A 19,583-nucleotide genomic window follows, 5' to 3' on the forward strand; every position below is an offset into this window, starting at 1 on the left:
ATGTTTGAACGCATAAATAAACACGCGGGGAGGATTTTTTTAAAAACATTTTTCGAGTCCTCGCTCCACCCTTTGCTGCTCTGTCATTTCAACTATTCTAAAATAGTCCATATAAAAATTGGTGGCTCAAGAAAAAAACGTGGTGGTTAATGACTGTTAAGGCCAAACAAAAGTTCAGTTTACTGGCTAAAAAGCAGCAAAACATATACATACATACATATGGGATACTCTTATTAGTTAGTAAGTCAGTCATTTAGGGGTGCGGGGGAGAAACAAAAAACGACATAACCAATTTTCCCAAAGCTTTTCACGGACCTAGCTAGCTTGCTTGTCAATTTGTTAGTAAGTTTGTTAGTTCATTAGTCATAGGGCTAGGCGATAAGGCTTTATATAAAATCTCTGATTATGTCTTTAGATTTGGGATTTTCGTTATTTAGTTAGTTACTTAGTTTTGAAAACATAAACGGGCATAGCTTGCTCATTAGTTAGTTAGTCAGCTAGTTCATTCATTACAAAGCTTTCCACAAGCCTAGCTAGCTAGCTCGCTTTTTAGGTGACTTTCTGGGACTAGCCACCTCATTAGTTAGTTAGTTGGTTATTTAATTAGTTAGCAACTCATACATATTGCCTGTGCCGTCGATCCAGATCTTGCCGACGCCACGAGACCCACGTCAGCAAGGTAGCACTTCAGCAAAATTCCGTATAATGTGCCCTCATTTACATAAACAAAACTGCTGCTGAATCTTTAAATAAGCTGCTGAAGAAAGATGGCTGTCATGTAAATACATGCCATGTCAGGAGGCTTGAGAACAAGTGAGGAGGTCGGGTGCGGGGGGGGTATGCACTCTAAATAGATCAGCCATCTCGAGGAAAAGTCTACACGCATCATTTATGGTCACTTGTGTGTTTTAGAACATGTGATTATTTGGGTGTGGGCATTTCCTATGCGGCAGTGCTCCAGAATGGAGAAATTACAGCTGGACTGTGTCAAAGCATTGCGAGGTGGAGGATGAAGAAAGATAATACGGCGGGAGGAAATACAACACTGCAAACCACCAGAAATGCGGCCGTAATTGTAGGCGTTTCCCCACCCGCTCGCGTCGGCTTATTCGCTCCCAACGCCGCTATGGACCCAGAAAATAGTCAAAAATAATAATTTGACTCACCTTATACATGAACTGTAATGGAGGGAATCCAAGATGGATGAAATCTCCGTTATGGGTCTTTTCCTGTCAGATTATTAATTAATTTATTGTGTAAAATGGCTTATTCAGTGGGTCTCTGTGTTAAAAAAAATATATATATATATATACATATGGAGCCTCTGTATAAAAGTGTCTTATTTTGCAGGGTCAATGTGTGAAAGTGACTTATTTTGTAGGGTCAGTATAAAACTGGCTTCTTCTGCGAGGTGTCTAAAAAAAAAATTCTCAAAAGAAACCAGACAAATTTGGCGTGACCTCTGTGTGAGTGGCTTGGGTTGCCAGGTCTCGATCTAAAATGGCTTATTTTGTGGGGTCTTTGTGTAAAACTGGCTTACTTTGTAGGGATTCAGTGTAAAAGTGGATTGGCTTGTCGAGTCTGCGTATAAAAGTGGCTTATTTTGAGGGATCGTTAGGTAAAACTGGTATATTTTCTGGGATCTCTGTCAGTGACGTGCAAAGGTGTGTTGGTGCCCGGGACACACAACGCTGGTGACGCACCCCACCGAAAACCAATCGTTAACGGTGGGGAGGATGGTTTTAATGTCCAAAGGTTGATGCCCCCCCCCCCCCCCCCCATCACCCCTCCCTCTTTGCACGCTACTGGTCTCTATGTAAAAGTGTCTTATTTTGGGGTGTCTCTGTTAAAAGTGGCATATTTTGAGGGTTATTTAGGTAAAACTGCCTTATTTTGCCAGATCGCTGTGTACATTTTTTTTTTATTTTGTGGGGTGTCTATGTAGAAGTGACTTATTTTTTGGGGTCTGTGGCTAAGTGTTCTTATTTATTTATTTTTGTTTTGTTTTTGTTTTTTTTTTGGGGGGGGGGGGGTCGTCTTTGTCCAAAAGACTATTACTTTGCTCTTTTGATTTCATTTGCACTCTCAATTCACATACTACAAAACAGGATCTATCCCTCCTCTGCTGTTTTTGCTGCCATTTGGCGTTCAAAAACGTTACTACACCGAGGAGCCTGCCAGACAGTAGCATCTCCAAGGCTCCTAGTTTAACTGCCTCTTTCCAAGGGGATAAACACAAGCAAGCTTTAATAACAATAAAGTTAAAGACACAGGACTGTAGCGTACATTAAAAATGAGTGTTTCTTGACACTAAGCATCCCGTCCTGTTTGTCCGACAGGGTCCGATGAGTCCAGACAGTCAGAAAGGTTCATCATGTAAATGTTGCAGACACTGTGCATACATGTGGGATTTGTGGACAAATAAACGAGCCACTACCGATTTGGACCTGTCTTTTTAAAATAGATTAGTGGCTAGTATTTTAAGACGTTGGCGTATTTGTACAGCGGGAGGTGTCCTGTAAACATGAACTCCAGGGAACAGAATACATTTAAATTAATCAAATTCAAAAACAAAACTAAAAAGGAAAAGTGTCAAAAAAAAGCTAATTCATTTTTTTAATATTAAATATTTATTAAATTATATGTTAAATTAAAATGCAAAAAAGTCTAAAATCAATGTCAAATCTTTTACAGTTAAATTGAATTTAAAGAAAATAAAAAGTGTTATGACTTTTCCCACGCTGCAGCTTTGTTATGCTATTCCTAGAAAATAAAATAAACTAAAGGCTAACAAATAACAACAAAAAGTTTTTTTAAAATGTTTTTCAAGCCTATTATCTATTTACATTTTTTAAATATTAAATTCAATGTTAAATTAAAATGAAAATGTCATGAAATTAAAATCAGATTACATTTTTTTAAATGAAAACGGTGTCACAACTTTTTCCCTGTCAGCAGCTTTGCTATGCTATAGGATTTCCAGAAAACAAAAAAAATAGAAAAGTAAATTATATCAAATATATGTAATAAAACAAATAAAATAGAATAAGATCTCTTTCTACCAAATAAAATTTAAAGACTAAAAAGAAGTAAATTAAAAAGTATCATTAAATATATTACATCTAATCGAATCAAGATGTAAAAAAAGAAAAAGTGTAATTCAGTACATTAATCTAAATGGTGTGAAAACAAAGAAAAAAATGTATGTAATTGTTGCATGTAATAAAATGCAACAATTAAATAAACTCAAGTCAAGTTTAACAAAATGAAATTAAAGTGTAAAAACAACCACCAAAAAAAGAAAAACGATCATGCCTTTCGTAATGACTTTTTATGAATACATTCAATGTAACGATAAAAAAAAAAAAAAAAAAAAAAACTTGTCGTAACTTTTATTTTGTGGCCGCAGCGTCTCTCTGCACTCTTTGTGCATTGTTGTATTGTTCAAAAGAACTTTCTCAAAAAAAAAAAAAAAAAAAAAAAAAAGTGATAATCATCATGTGTCTGGCTTTTTCAAGACGTGGAGGCACCCTGGTGTGACATGCCCGTTTTGGGCAGATCTGCCTGCTAATTACAGCTCTGCTTGTTTTTGAGGAGGGAGGTACTTGCATGGTGGGGAATTTTTTTTTTCTTGCTTTTTTTTTGTTGTTGTAATGATGCTTATGGGCAGATATGGTATAAATACTCGCAACCTTGACAGGGAAAGCAGCATATCCTCAGTTGTGCTCCAAGCCAAAGGATATACAGAAGCACCAGCAGCTCACTGGTGCTGAGGAGATTGGTTTTTAATTTTTCCCCCAAATTTGGTGTCGGTAGGTGTCTTTGTTTATTTGTTTTATGGATGCAATCAGCATCCCAGGGCTGTTTCTTCCGTCAATGTTAGTTCAGTATTTAGGGGGTGGGGGGGATTGCTTAACTTTGAGCATCATGCAGGGTGGACTTAGTTGTTCAAGTTTTTGCAGCTGCGATACAACTCTTGTGCATGTTTTGTTTTTGTTTTTTAAAGCGAATCGTTCCTTTGCAGGTTTTGCCCGAGGAAGATGGACATCCGCGTCGCCAGCATCGTCCTCCTCATGGCCGCCCTGGTCGCAGGCCACGGCAAGAGCTACGTGGTCAAGAAAGTGGTGAAGGCCGCCCCCCAGTACGAGCCTTACCATGTCAAGGGCCAGGGTAAGAAAATCCGCCGAAAACGGCCAGTTATGGGCTGGGACTTTTGTAAAGTTTGACACTATCCTCGTAATGAAACATTTGTAGTTTTGATTGCTCTAAATCTTCATCGAGACAGATACAGATAGGCAATGATACTTATTTTAACCCCAGGAGGCATATTCAGGAAAATCTTGATGCAGGTCATTTTTATTGTTTTTTAACTGATAATCCTCTCAGAGATAGATACAGACAGTCTATGATACTTATTTTAACCCCAGGAGGCATATTAAGGAAGGCATATTCAGGAAAATCTTTATGCAGGTCATTTCCATTATTGCTACTAATCTTCACAATGATATATACAGATAGGTTATAATACTTATTTTAACCCAAGGGAGGCCTACTGTATTAAGTAAAGCAGAGTAAGGAAAACCTTGACGCAGGTCATTTTTATGATTTGTATTATTTTCCTAGCCTCGCAGACAGCAAACAAGCTGCTATTTTGGCATTGACAAATTGGAGCCCAGTTAGCCAGCAGCAGCAGTGTGGTTTGTTTGTCTGGGTGTGCCACAGAGGGGGAGGACACATCTGCCGGGCTTTATTCCGAGCACTGTGAGTCTTAATGAGACCACATTAAAAAGGGCAGACATTAAACAAAGTAAAAATAAAACAAAAAGCAGCACTCCCTGTCATTCAGGCGACTGTTTCAGAGTTAATAACAAGCTTTTGACTAGTGGTTACCATCACAGTAGCAATTGGATAAAACATATATGGTATCCTTTATACTAGTGGATATCAACTGGTGGGTTGGGATCTAGAAGTGGGTCGTGAACAGCTATTAAACAGCTGTACTCCTATTCTGATTTTTTCGGCACAGTATAGAGGCGTACCAAGTTCCCACATAGAACATTAACAAAAAAAGTGACAAATCTTCTGTAAACAAATACGGTCCAGCTCAGCCTTTGGCTGGCAGATATCATGGCAAGCAATATGCCTTTGGTGGTACAGCCAACATTTGAAATGGCATTTAAAAATATAATATACTGTACGTGTTTTCAAAGGTTATCTTTAAACCCCAAAATTATTGATTGGTTTTCACGTCTATAAAAGTGGGTAACAACTTTGCAACAAAAGGAAAATGCGGGTCGCAGGGTGACAACAGTTGAGGACCACTGACTTATGCTATTATATACTTGCTATATTTCATTTTATTGTACATTTTAAGATTCAAAAAATAGTATTTGACTACAACAAACAAATTCAAACTGTACAGTTGTCATCTATGTATTTATACTTGCTTTGATATTGCTTTGTTTTACTCTGCTGTCTGCTGCCAGGTCAGCATTGCAAATGAGAATCTGTTCTCAATTGCCGTACATAGATTACAAAAAAGGGTTAAATAAATAAATAAATAATATACCTTGAAAAATTGTATAAAATAGATTATCATTTTTTTTAAAAGTGGAAAAGTGAAAAGGCTATTACAATAAAAAAGTAGTTTTTTTTAAATGACTTCCACCATCATCGTGCTTTTTTTATTTACTATTTAATATTTTTTTACTTGGGATGCTCTCACAACTTCTGAAAATATGATCCTTGTTATAACCTTTACTTTCACAATCTTTCAAAATGTATCAAAATATAAACATAATTTTAATAACACATAGTTTATAAATGAGAAATGATTAATACAAATAAAATACTTAAAATGTGTTTCCTGTTAAAGGTACTCATGCTCACATGAAGTGACCTGTTGGATTCGTTTGTAGTCCTGTAGCTATGTTTGTAGTCCATTACCATATTTTTGGTACTACTACTACTAACAAGTGAGATTGTCGTTTTTTCCCCTCTTTTCTCTTCGCTGACGATGTTGTTGTTTTTTTTGTGTGTGTGACTTTTTACAGTGGTGGCAGGTGAGCCTGGTATTCCAGGTGAGCCTGGCCCCGTTGGCCCTCCCGGCGCCCCTGGCCCTGCAGGTAAGAGCGGCGTCGGCCATCCAGGACCTCATGGACCTCCCGGACCTCCTGGATCTCCCGGTCGTTCCATCACTGGCAAATCCGGAACCCCCGGCGGACCCGGCAAACCCGGTATCCCCGGAGCAACTGGTGAGAAAGGACACACCGGTGCCACCGGAGCTCAGGGACCCAGGGGTGCTCCCGGTTCTCCTGGAGGCCCCGGACCCGCCGGCCTCTCCTCTACTGGCAAGCCCGGACCCTCTGGTCTTCCTGGAGCAATGGGACCAAGAGGAGAGTCTGGTCTGAAAGGACATCCCGGTGTTCCTGGCCTCCCAGGTCCCAAGGGTGATAGAGGTGTAGGAATTCAAGGACCCCACGGTGCCACAGGGCCAATGGGACCAATGGGACCAACTGGAGCTCCAGGTCAGTCTGGAGTTGGCAAGCCAGGAAAGTCAGGTATGCCCGGTGAGCCAGGAAAGTCAGGTAGCCCAGGTAGAGATGGTGCCCCTGGTTCCATGGGACCACAGGGACCCAAGGGACACACTGGAGCCCCCGGAGTAGGTTCTGCTGGCAAACCCGGTGATAACGGTGCCCCAGGCCTGCCTGGCTCAGCTGGACAAAAAGGCAACCAAGGACCTGCTGGAGCCACTGGAGCCCCAGGAGTCCCAGGATATGGAAAGCCAGGTGCTAATGGAGAGAAGGGAGAGAGAGGCTTTACTGGCAGCCCAGGGGCCACTGGTCCCAAGGGTGAGCAAGGTCCTACCGGATATACCGGTGCCACTGGTGCCACTGGAGCTACTGGTCCTATGGGCCCAGCGGGTGTAAGAGGTTTCCCAGGTGAGTCTGGTGCTGCTGGTCCCAAGGGTGACACCGGTGCCACCGGAGCTCCAGGAGCCAAGGGCAACAAGGGAGAGATGGGACCACAAGGTTTCCAAGGCAAACAGGGTTACACCGGCCCAGCTGGTCCTGCTGGAGCCAGAGGAGCCACTGGAGCCACTGGTGAGAAGGGTCCCGTTGGTCCCCACGGTACCCCAGGGGCCCCAGGTATTCCTGGTCCTGCTGGACCCAAAGGTCTCCCTGGCCGCGCTGGTGAGCCCGGTGCTGCTGGTGCTGACGGAGGCACTGGTGCCCGTGGACCTTCTGGACCTCAGGGTCCCGCCGGTGCTCCTGGCCACAAGGGACACCCAGGTCTCCCTGGAGCTCCTGGCCCCGCTGGCATCGCCGCTAAAGGCGTCTCTGGACCTCAGGGCGCCCCCGGTCTGCCTGGCGAGAGCGGTGCTGACGGAGAGCCCGGTCCCGCCGGCCCTCCCGGCCTCCCAGGACCACCCGGTGAGGTGATCTTTGAGAAAGGTATGGGAATGGGAATGACTGAGGTGATGGTCAAGGCCCCCATGTCTGCTTTCACAGCAGCTCTAACCACTCCCTACCCGGCCTCCGGCAGCCCCATCAAGTTCGACCACATCGTGTACAATGCCGAGAACCACTACGACCCTGATTCCGGCATCTTCACATGCCAGATCCCAGGAGTTTATTACTTCTCCTACAGCATCCACGTGAACGGCGCCCATGCCCTGGTGGCCCTCTACAAGAACGACCAGCCCGTCATGTTCTCTTACGACGAGTACAATAAGGGCTTCCTTGACCAGATGTCCGGTAGCGCCGTGCTCCTGCTGAATGAGCAGGACACCGTGTACGTGCAGATCCCCGACGAGGAGGCCAACGGAGTCTTCGCCGCCGAGAACGTGCACTGCTCCTTCTCTGGCTTCCTGATCGCCTCAACGTGATAGGTCGGTCCCCGAGATGCGAAACCCAACAGCCAACCAACTAAATGTGCTCTCTATTGCTCCAACCAAGAGTCAACCTTACGGTTGACTCCTGTCTTTGAGGAATAGAAGCATGTCGACTTGAAAACTACAACAACAACTAGGTGCTTCGAAGAAGGAAAAAATCTAATTTATGTAAACAGGAGATCAGGGATGGGAAAAGCAATTCATAACATGACCCGCAAGTTGCTTTTTGGAATGGAGACAGCATGGGAACCCGAGGTGTTATATCTGTGTTGTGTCCTGGGTTTTTTTCTTTTCTTTTCTTTTCCACTCTTTTTATAAAGACTCTGACCGGTGATTCTGACTTTACAGTTTGTCTGTTTTTTTCTTTGTTTTTTGTACAACCTTGTCTTTTTTTTTTTTTTTTTTTTTTAATTTCTTGTCCCAGTGCCCAGTAATCTTATTAAAAAAAAGTACAGCAATACCTTTTGTGCAACACATTGTAACTGTTGTTCTTGTATATGACTTGAATATTGTGAAATGGCAAAATGGTCAAATTGACCGTGATCAATAAAAATAAGTAACCAGAATATGGTCAAACCAGCAGCGCTCTCTGAGCTGCAAACGCCATTTTATATCCCTTAAAATGCATTATGTCATGTAAAGCATTATTGACTCAAATAAAAAGATGTCTTAACAATAACTTTCTGTCTTGGGAGCACTTTTTAAATGAGCCAAATAATTTTAAGTAGTGGGGAATAAACAGCACTTTTAACAGTGAAATCACATTTTCTTAGAGTACTTAAATATTACTGATGGTAGATTTTGGTTAATATAAAGGAATTATACATCAAAATAAAAATAATTAATATTTCATAAATATATTTTATGAATAAAACATTTAAAACAGTTTGAAAGATATATTTTAAATAATTAATTGAGAAAAATTAATACAATTTCTTGGATTCATGTTTAAATATTGACTGATTTGAAAATGATATGAAAGTCCCAATTTTGCTCGAAGCAGTTCGATTCACTCACTATGTAACCATTTTTAATGGCGGTTAAATTTTAATTTATAAATGGTAGATTTTGGTGCAATTATTTTTTGGGGAAAAACAGCAGCAATGAGTCAACCATACACCTAAATTAATGTAAATTATTACTTTGAAAATGGCATGGAAAAAAATCTGTCAAACAAATTCGATTCATTTACTATGTGACACTTAAATATTTTATAAAATATGAATTCTTTTATAAAATAATTATAATAAATACTATATAAGTAATAAATATATAAAATAAATATAAACAATATAAATGAATGGATGAATGAAATATAAACAATATAAATGATTACTTTGAAAATAGCATAGGAAGCATCAGTCAGAAGGAATTGAATTTATTCATTACATTATGCTTCTAAATAGGTCAATTAATATAACTTCTTCAACTATTCCTGTTTTTATAGAACCCCAATTCCAATGAAGTTGGGACATTGTGTTAAACATAAAGAAAAACAGAATACAATGATTTGCAAATCATGTTCAACCTATATTTAATTGAATACACTGCAAAGACAAGATACATAATGTTCAAACTGATAAACTTTATTGTTTTTAGCAAATAATCATTAACTTGGAATTTTATGGTAAAATACGACAACGTAGACCCCGGACTGTTGAACAGCTGAAGCTGTACATCAAGCAAGAATGGGAAAGAATTCCACCTACAAAGCTTCAACAATTAGTGACCTCAGTTCCCTAACGTTTATTGAATGTTGTTAAAAGAAAAGGTGATGTAACACAGTGGTAAACATGACCCTGGCCCAGCTTTTTTGGAACGTGTTGCAGCCATAAAATTCTAAGTTCATGATTATTTTCTAAAAACAATAAAGTTTATCAGTTTGAACATTAAATATCTTGTCTTTGTAGTCTATTCAATTAAATATAGGTTGAACATGATTTGCAAATCATTGTATTCTGTTTTTATTTATGTTTAACACAACATCCCAACTTCATTGGAATTGGGGTTGTATATTATTAGGCATCCATCCATTTTCCGAATCGCTTATCCTCACTAGGGTCGCATATTTTATTATCATTAATATATTCTATTATTTTACTTATTTGTCATTTATCATAATGAGAGAGCATGGAACTTTTGGCACTCCGAAAAGTACGACTACCAGTCTACCAGGCAAGGCTTCATTTCATAAACATGCCCAACAAATGTCACTGCATGCACTCTATCGATGTTAACACAAAATGGCTACAAGGTCAAAGTTGAAATTGGTGCCTCTTCCTGTACTGGTAACATTTGAACTTGCGGCCATTTTCAAATTATCTTCTGCAATTACAGCTCTTGTTCAAAGTGAGAGTCTAATTGATGGGCCTCATTTTCCATCTAACATAAAGTGCATTAAAAAAGTATTACAGTGCTTCACTTTTCACCAAAATGAATTAAATACCTTTTTTTTTTTTTCTCTCTCAAAATTCTACACACAGCGCCCTATAATGACAATGTGAAAAACGTTTTGGGGAGATATTTACGAATATTTAAAAACATTCAAATCAATAAATAATCACATGTACGTAAGTATTTACAGCCTTTGCCATGATGCTCAAAATGGAGTCCATCTTGTTTCTGCTGCGCATCCTTGAGATGTTTCTCCAGCTTAATTGGAGGCTTCAGGAAACCGCTCTAAATGTCCTTGAGTAGTTCAGCCAGAGCCTAGACTTGAATCCAACAGGGAGGAAAGTGGCAGATACAAACTGGAGGGACACTGTGGTCGGTGCAGTAGACAGACAGACAGACAAACACACATACAGACAAGACGGGACCAGACAGGATTTTGCCTTTTGGTTGACTCCACAAGCCGCACGCCTAAATTATTGTCTACTGTAACTCACTGGAATGTATCATGACAGCTTTTGATAGTTTATGATCATTTTGCATTTGTTTGGAACAGGAGAAACAACCACTCGAATGGCACTCTACCAAAAGTGTTAGTAAGCAGGCTACTTCCTGGTTTATAGAGGATGATGTACGACAACAGGACCATAGCATTTGGATTCTGGATGTGGGGGCAAATCGGTCCACCAATAAATAAATAAAATGAAAATGCTATATTCGGGTTTGTTTGTCCCTCTGTTTGTTAGTTTGTAGTCTACACGGGACTTTGCTCGTCTATCTATGCCAGCAAAAAATGGTGAGAGACAGAACACTTGCACACATGCAGAATGTACAATTAACCCGTGTATCCACCTGTTACTAGTCATATAACAGAATATCAGTAATACAGTCGCTTTGTGTTCCACGAAGCTAAGACATTTCACACTAAGTAAATTTGTGAGTAAATTGAGATGAATTTAGACACTACGTTTTTGGAATAAAAAAGTTACCATTTACTATTATTATTAGTTTTTATGGGTTTTTTTTTCAAGAAAAACAGATAATAAAACCATAATATGATTTGATTTGTCCAGCTGAAGAATCAAGGGTACACGTTTTACGAGATATTTATTCATCATATCATATACAAACCCCAATTCCAATGAAGGTGGGATGTTGTGTAAAACATGAATAAAAAGAGAATACAATGATATGAAAATCATTTTCAACCTATATTGAATACACTACAAAGATAAGATAGTTAATGTTAAAACTGATTAACTTTATTGGTTTTTTTTGCAAATATTCTCTCATTTTGAATTGGATGCCTGCAACAGATTCTCCCAAAAACTAGGACAGGGGCAACAAAAGATTGGGAAAGTTGAAGAATTTTCAAAAAACACCTGTTTGGAACATTCCATAGGTGAACAGGTTAATTGGAAACAGGTGAGTGTCATGATTTGGTATAAAAGGAGCGCCCCTGAAACATACAGGTTTTGGAGCAACAGATGCTGCCATCCAAGCAACGTGTTTTCAGGGACCTCCCTGCTTATTTCAGCAAGACAATGCCAAGCCACATTCTGTACGTGTTACAACAGCTCAGCTTCGTATAGTAAAATCATTGCTGAAGATAACCGTTCACGATTAGAAAAAGAAAGTACAGTGGTGCCTTGAGATACGAGTTTAATTTGTTCAATCACCACAATTGTATCTCAAAACACTTGTGTCTCAAATCATCTTTCCCCATTGATATGAATGGAAATGTAATTATTACGTTCCAGACCCTCCAAAAAAAAGACCAGATTTCGTGTAATACCCAACAACATTAAACCATAACCTGCAAACACGGAAAATACGAGTACAAAACAAGACTGCAGCTAATGTTTTGTCTCTCCTTGTTCTTTTTCTACGGGGTTTATTGGTGATTGGGAAACCAACACCAGCTGGCATTGTCCTTCCAAGTTTTTTTTCTGTAAAATATATGCCTTGGCTCAGTAAAAGTTGGGAAACACTGGACTAGGGTGTACGTTATAATACTAGACTGGTGAGTATTCAGTATGGTTTGCTAGTAAGCTTCACGTCTGCATGTGTGGGGCAGACCACGTCTTGAGATGCGCGCCAACACAACCGAGTTGGCCACGTGTGCAGCCACAAAAGCGGCATGAACAGAAACATGATGGGTAAAGCACCAGCTGCGTATTGCGGCCATCACACGGCTGGGGTTAAGATCAGTGCCGAGGAAATGGATAGTATGCAGGGAAGATGGGCGTGTAGCTGTGGGTGGATATAAACACGCCAGATGCGTTTCCTGCCATTTTCCAAAACACATATTTCGCCAGGGGTGTTTATTTGTATTTATTCATTTTCACGCAAATGCAATCCTAACATGACAGCGGCGGGAGCATCCGTGACCTCAGACGCTGTAAAAAAAATGTTTGCACACAACCACTGTGTAATTTATGACCCCCAAAACTACAGGTTGGTTCTCTAAGTGTGGCGACTATTGAGGAATGTGCCCGCATAATTGTGTTAGTCTCACTGCGGGGAAAACGTCAACGCGTATAATCATACTTGAAGCAATAAACATACAAACCATCTAGCCGCTGAGGTCGAACAAACGTTTGCAGTGCAGTGCCGAGTTTTTCAACCCGGGGGATACATTTTACATCTCACCATCGCACCACCAGACAAAATTGACACACAGGGTTTATATGGCACCAGCATTTTGGAAAAACTAACCACAGTGCATAACGGTAAGGACATAAACAGCTTTATAAAAAGCGAGTGAGTTGCGCAATTCACGTGCTGCCCCCAAAAAACACCACCCAAGAAATAATAATGAAAAAAATTGCACCCTATACTCAATATTCATGCATACTTGCTAAAAAGATAAAGTAACAAGATCATTTAATACAATGTGGAGAATTGAGTTGTTAGTGCATCATGATTTCATCCTTCACTGCCCATTGATATTGGTCTGCTCCGGTGTGCACGCCTTGGCCACCAAGGGGCAGTATAATACTTACATAATACATAAATAGCACAGTAAGATGCAGTAATATTAGTAATTTTGCACAGAGGATAAATACCATATGCCTGTGTAAATCAAATTTTAAAAAAAATAATGATGTAATGACTTAAGGACCTGAGTCTTGGAAGTGGTCCAAGTGAGGAAAAAACAACTCAAGGTGCCGTCTGCACCAGCACCAGATTCCAATCCACCGGTGCGTACTACCTGCACAAACAGCGACCTGGGACCCCCACGGCCATGGCCCACCACAGCTCCCATCGCAGAGGGCTCCCCTTGAGAAAACACGAAAGATAGTAAACTGATACGAAAACAAATATTTAACAATAGAATCAATGTAATCCAAAATAATGCAAATCCAAAAGGAACCGGCGTAGAAATATAAAAGCAGCATGATAAAGTACGATAAATAATCATGAAAGAATGGAAATAAAATATAAGAAAATAACATTTGTGGGGGGGAAAAAGTATGCGTTAGCGTCTACGTGTTGGCTCGAGAGAGAAAGGGGCGGATTCTGTCTATGTTCTTCAAGTGATAAAAACCTTTTTTTTTTTTCCATATTTAACATGTATAATAAAAGTGAGTTCAGAAACTAACGCCAAAGGTTTTTCGCTTGTGATGAAGGATTTAAAGACAGTGCTCCTAAAAACTAAAACATTTTTGTCCTGGTTAAGCTCGAGAACGTTCTCTGCCATCCATGATTTCAAAAATATTGTGGAATAAATCCTTTACAAATAAAGATAAATGTCTTCCAATTCTGGAATGACCCTGAAACTGGGAAGAAAAAAAAAAAAGCCCTTTATTGTATTGTGCCACTAAATAAAGAGGATCCAGGAAGTTCCTCTAGTTTACCCTACGAGGGCACTGCAGGGCAAAGAATCCATCTTTAGAGTTTGTCCTTGAGGGGCAAGGACAAACTCTTTTAAAGATAGTGAACTTTTCAGCACCCTAGCAATTGACTGGCAACAAGTCCAGAGTATAGCTAATGACAAATCCAACCCACCTTGGATCCTAACAAGGATAAACACTAAACAAGATGGCTAAAAAAAAAATTTTTTAAATAACTTTTTTTTGTTCCTCTCAATGGTGATTGAGCAGCATAGTGGGCCATGTGGCAAGTACATTTGTCTCACAGTATAAAGAAGTTTGATTAAAGATGTCATGTTTGCATGGCACAAGGTCAAGACTCTTGACCTTGTGCTACACGGAAAAGACTGAAGACTAAAATTGTCTACAAATGTGAAGTTTTTTGTTTTTGTCTCCTAGGATACAGGCTCCAGCTCACCTGCAACGCTAATGAAGACAAACTATAGAAAATGGATGGTTGTATGCAAGACACCTTAAACAAATGGACTGAGTGCCAATTTCACACGTTCCTTTATTCTTCAGTGCTCACAGAAAGTCAACACCTAAATACCATGTTGGAGCCAATGTTACATTCAATCTTTATGTACAAAAGAAAAAAAAAAAAAAAAAGACATCCTACCTAAGTTGTACTAGTCTACAGATGAAGTGTTATATAATCATCACAGCTTGATCAGTTTTTTTGTTGTTTTGTTTTTGCTTAAAACATCTCCCAGTTTTATTCAGTCTTACAAATGGTGGAAAAACAAGAAAACAGTCATTTACAATGGGTTAAAAATGTCATTTAGGTACATTTCAGTCATAAAACCAGCAATATCAAAGTCTATACAACGTGCATGACTACAGTTTGGAAATGGCGGACTCGAAAACAGCAGAGGAGCAAGTGATGAGCACCTGTTATTGTTTGGAATGGTTACTAAATCTAGTTCCCCAGAGGGGGGTAAACGTTTGTGGTCCAAAGCGGGAGTTGTAAACGACGCCATTTTGTTTGAAGACTTTTTCCTTTTTTTTTGTTTCGCCGTACAGCACACGCACAGTTTTAGCTGCTACATCCAATTAGCCCAGCACCAAATACTTGAATTAAATATGTCAGCAATGTGTAGAGAAAAAAAAAGAAGGGAGGGGGGAAAAAAAAAAAAAAAAAAAAAAAACAACATTCACGCTCAGTCGCACGTTCACCCACGAATGCAAGCACAGGGCCGGGAAGCGCCTCCCAGAACCTATATTGCAGTCATTATGGATGAGATGTAAAAAACAAAAGTAAACAAGACAAAAAACAAAAAAAATAAGAAAAAGAAAATCCCTGGTTTCAGACAAGTCCTCGCATTCTTTCAGATGGGCTCCGTGGGCCTCCTTCATTTTGGGCGTGTTCTTCAGTAGGATTATTCGGCAGGGGCGGGGCTAGCGGGGACTTCGGGACTGGCGGCTGCGGCGGCCTCGGGCTCGGCCGGTGAAGAAGCCTCGGACGGTTTCTCCTCCTTTGCGGCCTCGTCGGGTTTGGGCTCCTCGGGTGCGGGCGCTTCCTTGGCCTCCTCCTGGGCCGGCGCCTTCTCCCCTTCGGCCTTCTCCTCCTCCTCCTCCTCCACCGCCGCCGCCGCACCTTCCTCTTGGGCCGGCGCCTTCTCCCCTTCCGCCTTCTCCCCTTCCACCTTCTCCTCCTCTTCAGACTCCTTCTTGGTTTTCTTGAAGGAGAAGCCGCTCAGCTTGAAGGAGGGCTTCTTGAAGGAGAAGCGCTTCTTCTTTGGCTTGCCGTCATCGGGGACTTCCTCGGGCTTGGCGGCGGCCTCGCCGTTTGTGGCTGCGGCCGCCTCGGGCTCCTTCTCGGCGCCCTCCGCCTTGTCACCGTCCTCCTTAGGCGCCTCCTCGGTGGGGGTGCTGCCGTTGGCCTGGACGTCGGCCTTGTTGGCCTCCTCGGCTGCCGGGGAGGCGTCACCGTTGGGTTTGGCGTGGCCGTTCTCCTGAGAGAGGAAAGCGTGACGAGTTTAAACGGCTGACAAAAGTAATTGACGTCGACCCCCCAAAAAAAGGAACAAAAACCTGCAAATAGGCAAATTTGAATGATGAACTACAAATATGTGGGAGTTCACAGTCTATATAATGGCTGTTGCTTTTTACAATTGCGTTGGTCGTCTGATTATCAACGTAAATAAAATTTTATTAAGCGCGGTACACCGGTGTCAATCGTTAAGACACCAATGTTGAGATCAACCTGATGTTTGCATTGATCGAACTATGCCACTGTTGGTATCAATCTGGTGATCGGTGTCACCGCCAATGTCGCTATCGACGCCGACTAGGGGTGCAACGATTGACGACTAATCGATTAATCGTTCCGAAACCAACTTAAAATTGTCCAAAACCTCAGAATTTCAGCCTCTCAGCAGTGAATATTGTCAGATCTATGTAGTCCTCCATGAACCAGACTGATTATCTGTGTTTAATCAAAATAAACATTTGCGTTGACTTTGGAAAAGAATGACCAACATTTTTGCCTATTTTCTGAGATTTCATGGTGCGAACAAGTCACTCAATCGTAATTCATGTTTGTGCATTTTCTGCACCGTCGATTTGAAATGTCCTGCTTCTGAATAAAGGGATGGAAATGTAAACATTTTTAATCTTTTCTCAGATTAATTATAAAATAAATTGACAGATTGATGAATTATTAAAATAATAACTTGCAGCCCTAATGCAGACTTAAGCACGAGTTGAGATCAATGCCAACGCCAGCACGGGCAGATATCAATAAAAATAAAATCCTTCAAACAAGGTGATCATTTTGTGCAATATGAGAACAAAGTTGTCATGGGTTGAAACAAATATTTCAAAAGGGGGTGTGAGAAAAAAAAAAAAAATCCCTGAAAGGTCATGAACTTTCATTCAAATTCAACAATTCGACATGGCCTTCACATGAATAATTGGCAAGTGTCGTTATCGTCACCAAAACTCGCCGAATTGAATTCGCCACAGCTCTCGGCCAATAGGAAAAAAGGTGGTAAAGCCGCAGCACATCTGTTGCTAGGAGAGTGACGACAGATCCCGGAGTGTAGAAGCATTTTCACTTGCAGTACAGCGTCACGCCTCTAAGAGGAGATGGTGGGCGTTGAACGCGGTGGAGGCCCGACGAAATAACGTTTAAGCTTTCTTCCCTTCATTTCAATTATCAAACAAATCTTTTTTTTTTTTAAATGATAGTGAAATTTACCCTCTGGTGGGTTGTGCGAGGATATGAAATACTATGTAGGGGATTTCTAAGGGATAAAGAGGGACAAAGCGTGGCTCGCTGTCTTGAATCTGGCAACAAAGGCGTGGCGTGGATGAAAAAAAGAAAATGGCCATGCCGTCGAGAAAGACCCCATGTAGAGAATTTAAAGACAATGAAGCGCGTGGAAAATGCTTGTGGTTTAACAAAATAATAATAATAATAATACACGAGGGCCTCGTGGGATGTGATTAATTAAAAAGCAATTAAGCGTTATTATGGTTTCATTCATTAAAAAATAAATAATAATAAAACGTTGTCCCAATAATTGCTCGCTGGCGTGTATGGTATTTTAAGCACGAGGGGCGTTCAAATGGCTGAGGAAAAAGTGGGGGAAAATAAAGACAACGTGGTGGGCACTTTCTCCTGGATGCCGGTGAGCCCAACATGGAAGCACGCCATTGACGCAACACATTGCCCCCGCCGCAATTAACACTTGAAATAATTCTCATCTAACCTTACCTGTCCATTAGTCTTGGCCGCCGTAGAAGCCGCAGCCTCGCCGGGCTTCTCCACGGCGGCTTCCTCCTTTCCGGCGTTTTTGGAGATTTGTGCGCCCATGCTCGTTCAACAAAGGGAAGCCGAGCGATGAAATGAATGAACAAAGACCGATGACGGTTTTTTTTTTTTTTTTTTGCTCCCTCGCGAAACAATCAAAGCCAGGCCACTTCCTTCGCCGAGCGAGGCTATAAAGGGCACCCGAGCGGCCGCGTGGAGGCTTTTTAGCCCGTAAAACGTGTTTGAAATACGGGAGAACAATCGCAAACCAAATCTCCCCTCTCTCTCTCTCCTTTTTTTTTTTTTTTTTTTTTGTAGGTCGAGAGGAGTTTGGGAAGTGGAGAAATTGGCTGATGCGCCGGAGTACAACGCCCAAGTCGACAGATGAATGGACGTCCGGGTGATGACGTCACAACCGGCCAATCACAAAGCGGGCAGCCGAGTGCGCGCGCGAGGGTGGGGCCATCTTGGAGGGGGCCCGGGAGGACAATAGGAGGGACAACAACATGGCCAACATACGCACACAAACTTAACTTCACTGCCAGTCTGGACCCTCGTCGCTCATTAAACGACGTATTTAACTAACAAACAAAAAAGGCTATGTTTGACGTTTATATAGTCAGTGGTCACACAACACAATCTGGTCCAAGGCTACTACTAAGACACACACAAGAGAGCTAGTTAGAAAGGTCTATGTACTACTACTGCAAGCCTTTAAGACAGCCATTCAAATTAAATTGTTTTACATTAAGAACCAGGAGAGATAGCTAGAGAGGCCTATGTACTACTACTACTACTGTTGCTACTAGAAGCCTTTAAGATGGCAATTGAAGCTAAATAGTTTTATAATAGGAAAGTAAACACGAGAGATGGCTAGATCCCTGTAGCACTACTTTGCTTGTTCCAGAATTGGAGGACATTTTCTGTTCTGTAATTCTGGAATAAAAGTGATTTCTGAATATTATTTCAAACACCAAAAAGCTCTTCAAACAATGTTTTTTTTACCCCTCCCTCTTATCCTTCCGTCTTAATGTCCAACTTATGTATCAAATCAAAAATTTAATAAGTTTATATTAGCGTTTCTTTGGGATTTTTTTTTAAATTATTAATGTTTTTTAATGGGTTATCCTTGTAATTGTTAAAACACTTTGTTTTATTTCATATTTTGAATAGTAGTAAATATGCTCCGAAGTTGTCTCTCAATAGTGTATATGCACAACCAAGTTCCGGATTTGGCAAAACAGGCAATGTCTTTTGTGTTACACAAGATGTCTTTTAGAGCAACCAAAGATGGCAGCATCTGATATTTAGGTAAGTCCTCACTTCTATTTTTCATGTTTTGTTTTATTTTGTTCATGAGTGTGTCCCTCAAACCAAAGCAACCCCGTTACTCATATTATCAGTAAAACACATATTAATAGAAATGTTTGTCTTGTTTGATTATCTAGCTGAGTTTGTTCTTGACCAGATAGCACAGCAGCTAATACAGCTAGCATGTGCACTTTAGCAAAAACGCTTAACATTAGCATTGATTGCAATGCCGTTACTTTAATTATACTAAAATTAAATTTATATTCCAATATAATTGAACTTTCATTATTTAATTGTAAAGAATTTATTCAGCAACATTTGGGGACATTTATTTCAGGTACCTGAGTATCTATGA

At 40.7% G+C, this 19,583-nt stretch overlaps 2 protein-coding genes across 2 annotated transcripts; one reads left to right on the forward strand and one right to left on the reverse strand.

Moving 5' to 3' along the window:
- Nucleotides 1-3,655: 3,655 nt before the first annotated feature.
- On the forward strand, nt 3,656-8,573 carry col10a1a (collagen, type X, alpha 1a). Its single transcript, XM_061795423.1, has 3 exons — nt 3,656-3,812; nt 4,025-4,170; nt 6,054-8,573. The coding sequence occupies exons 2-3, from the start codon at nt 4,041-4,043 to the stop codon at nt 7,886-7,888; spliced, it is 1,965 nt and encodes a 654-aa protein (XP_061651407.1). The 5' UTR covers nt 3,656-3,812; nt 4,025-4,040; the 3' UTR covers nt 7,889-8,573.
- Nucleotides 8,574-14,651: 6,078 nt separating this feature from the next.
- Nucleotides 14,652-18,229, reverse strand: LOC133488242 (myristoylated alanine-rich C-kinase substrate-like). The gene is made up of 2 exons (XM_061795877.1): nt 17,882-18,229; nt 14,652-16,115 (listed from the first exon to the last, which is right to left on the reverse strand). Exons 1-2 carry the CDS (start codon nt 17,978-17,980, stop codon nt 15,540-15,542), a joined length of 675 nt encoding a protein of 224 aa, XP_061651861.1. The 5' UTR covers nt 17,981-18,229; the 3' UTR covers nt 14,652-15,539.
- Nucleotides 18,230-19,583: the final 1,354 nt, after the last annotated feature.

This window comes from Phyllopteryx taeniolatus, chromosome 13 (assembly GCF_024500385.1).
Source record: "Phyllopteryx taeniolatus isolate TA_2022b chromosome 13, UOR_Ptae_1.2, whole genome shotgun sequence".
NCBI lineage: Eukaryota > Metazoa > Chordata > Actinopteri > Syngnathiformes > Syngnathidae > Phyllopteryx > Phyllopteryx taeniolatus.

Coding starts and splice junctions, on each gene's coding strand:
- LOC133488242 (XM_061795877.1), bottom strand. CDS start 17,980: ATGGGCGCACAAATCTCCAAAAACGCCGGAAAGGAGGAAGCCGCCGTG. Junction 16,116..17,881: donor CGGCCAAGACTAATGGACAG/GTAAGGTTAGAT, acceptor TTCCTCTCTCAG/GAGAACGGCCACGCCAAACC.
- col10a1a (XM_061795423.1), top strand. CDS start 4,041: ATGGACATCCGCGTCGCCAGCATCGTCCTCCTCATGGCCGCCCTGGTC. Junction 4,171..6,053: donor TTACCATGTCAAGGGCCAGG/GTAAGAAAATCC, acceptor GACTTTTTACAG/TGGTGGCAGGTGAGCCTGGT.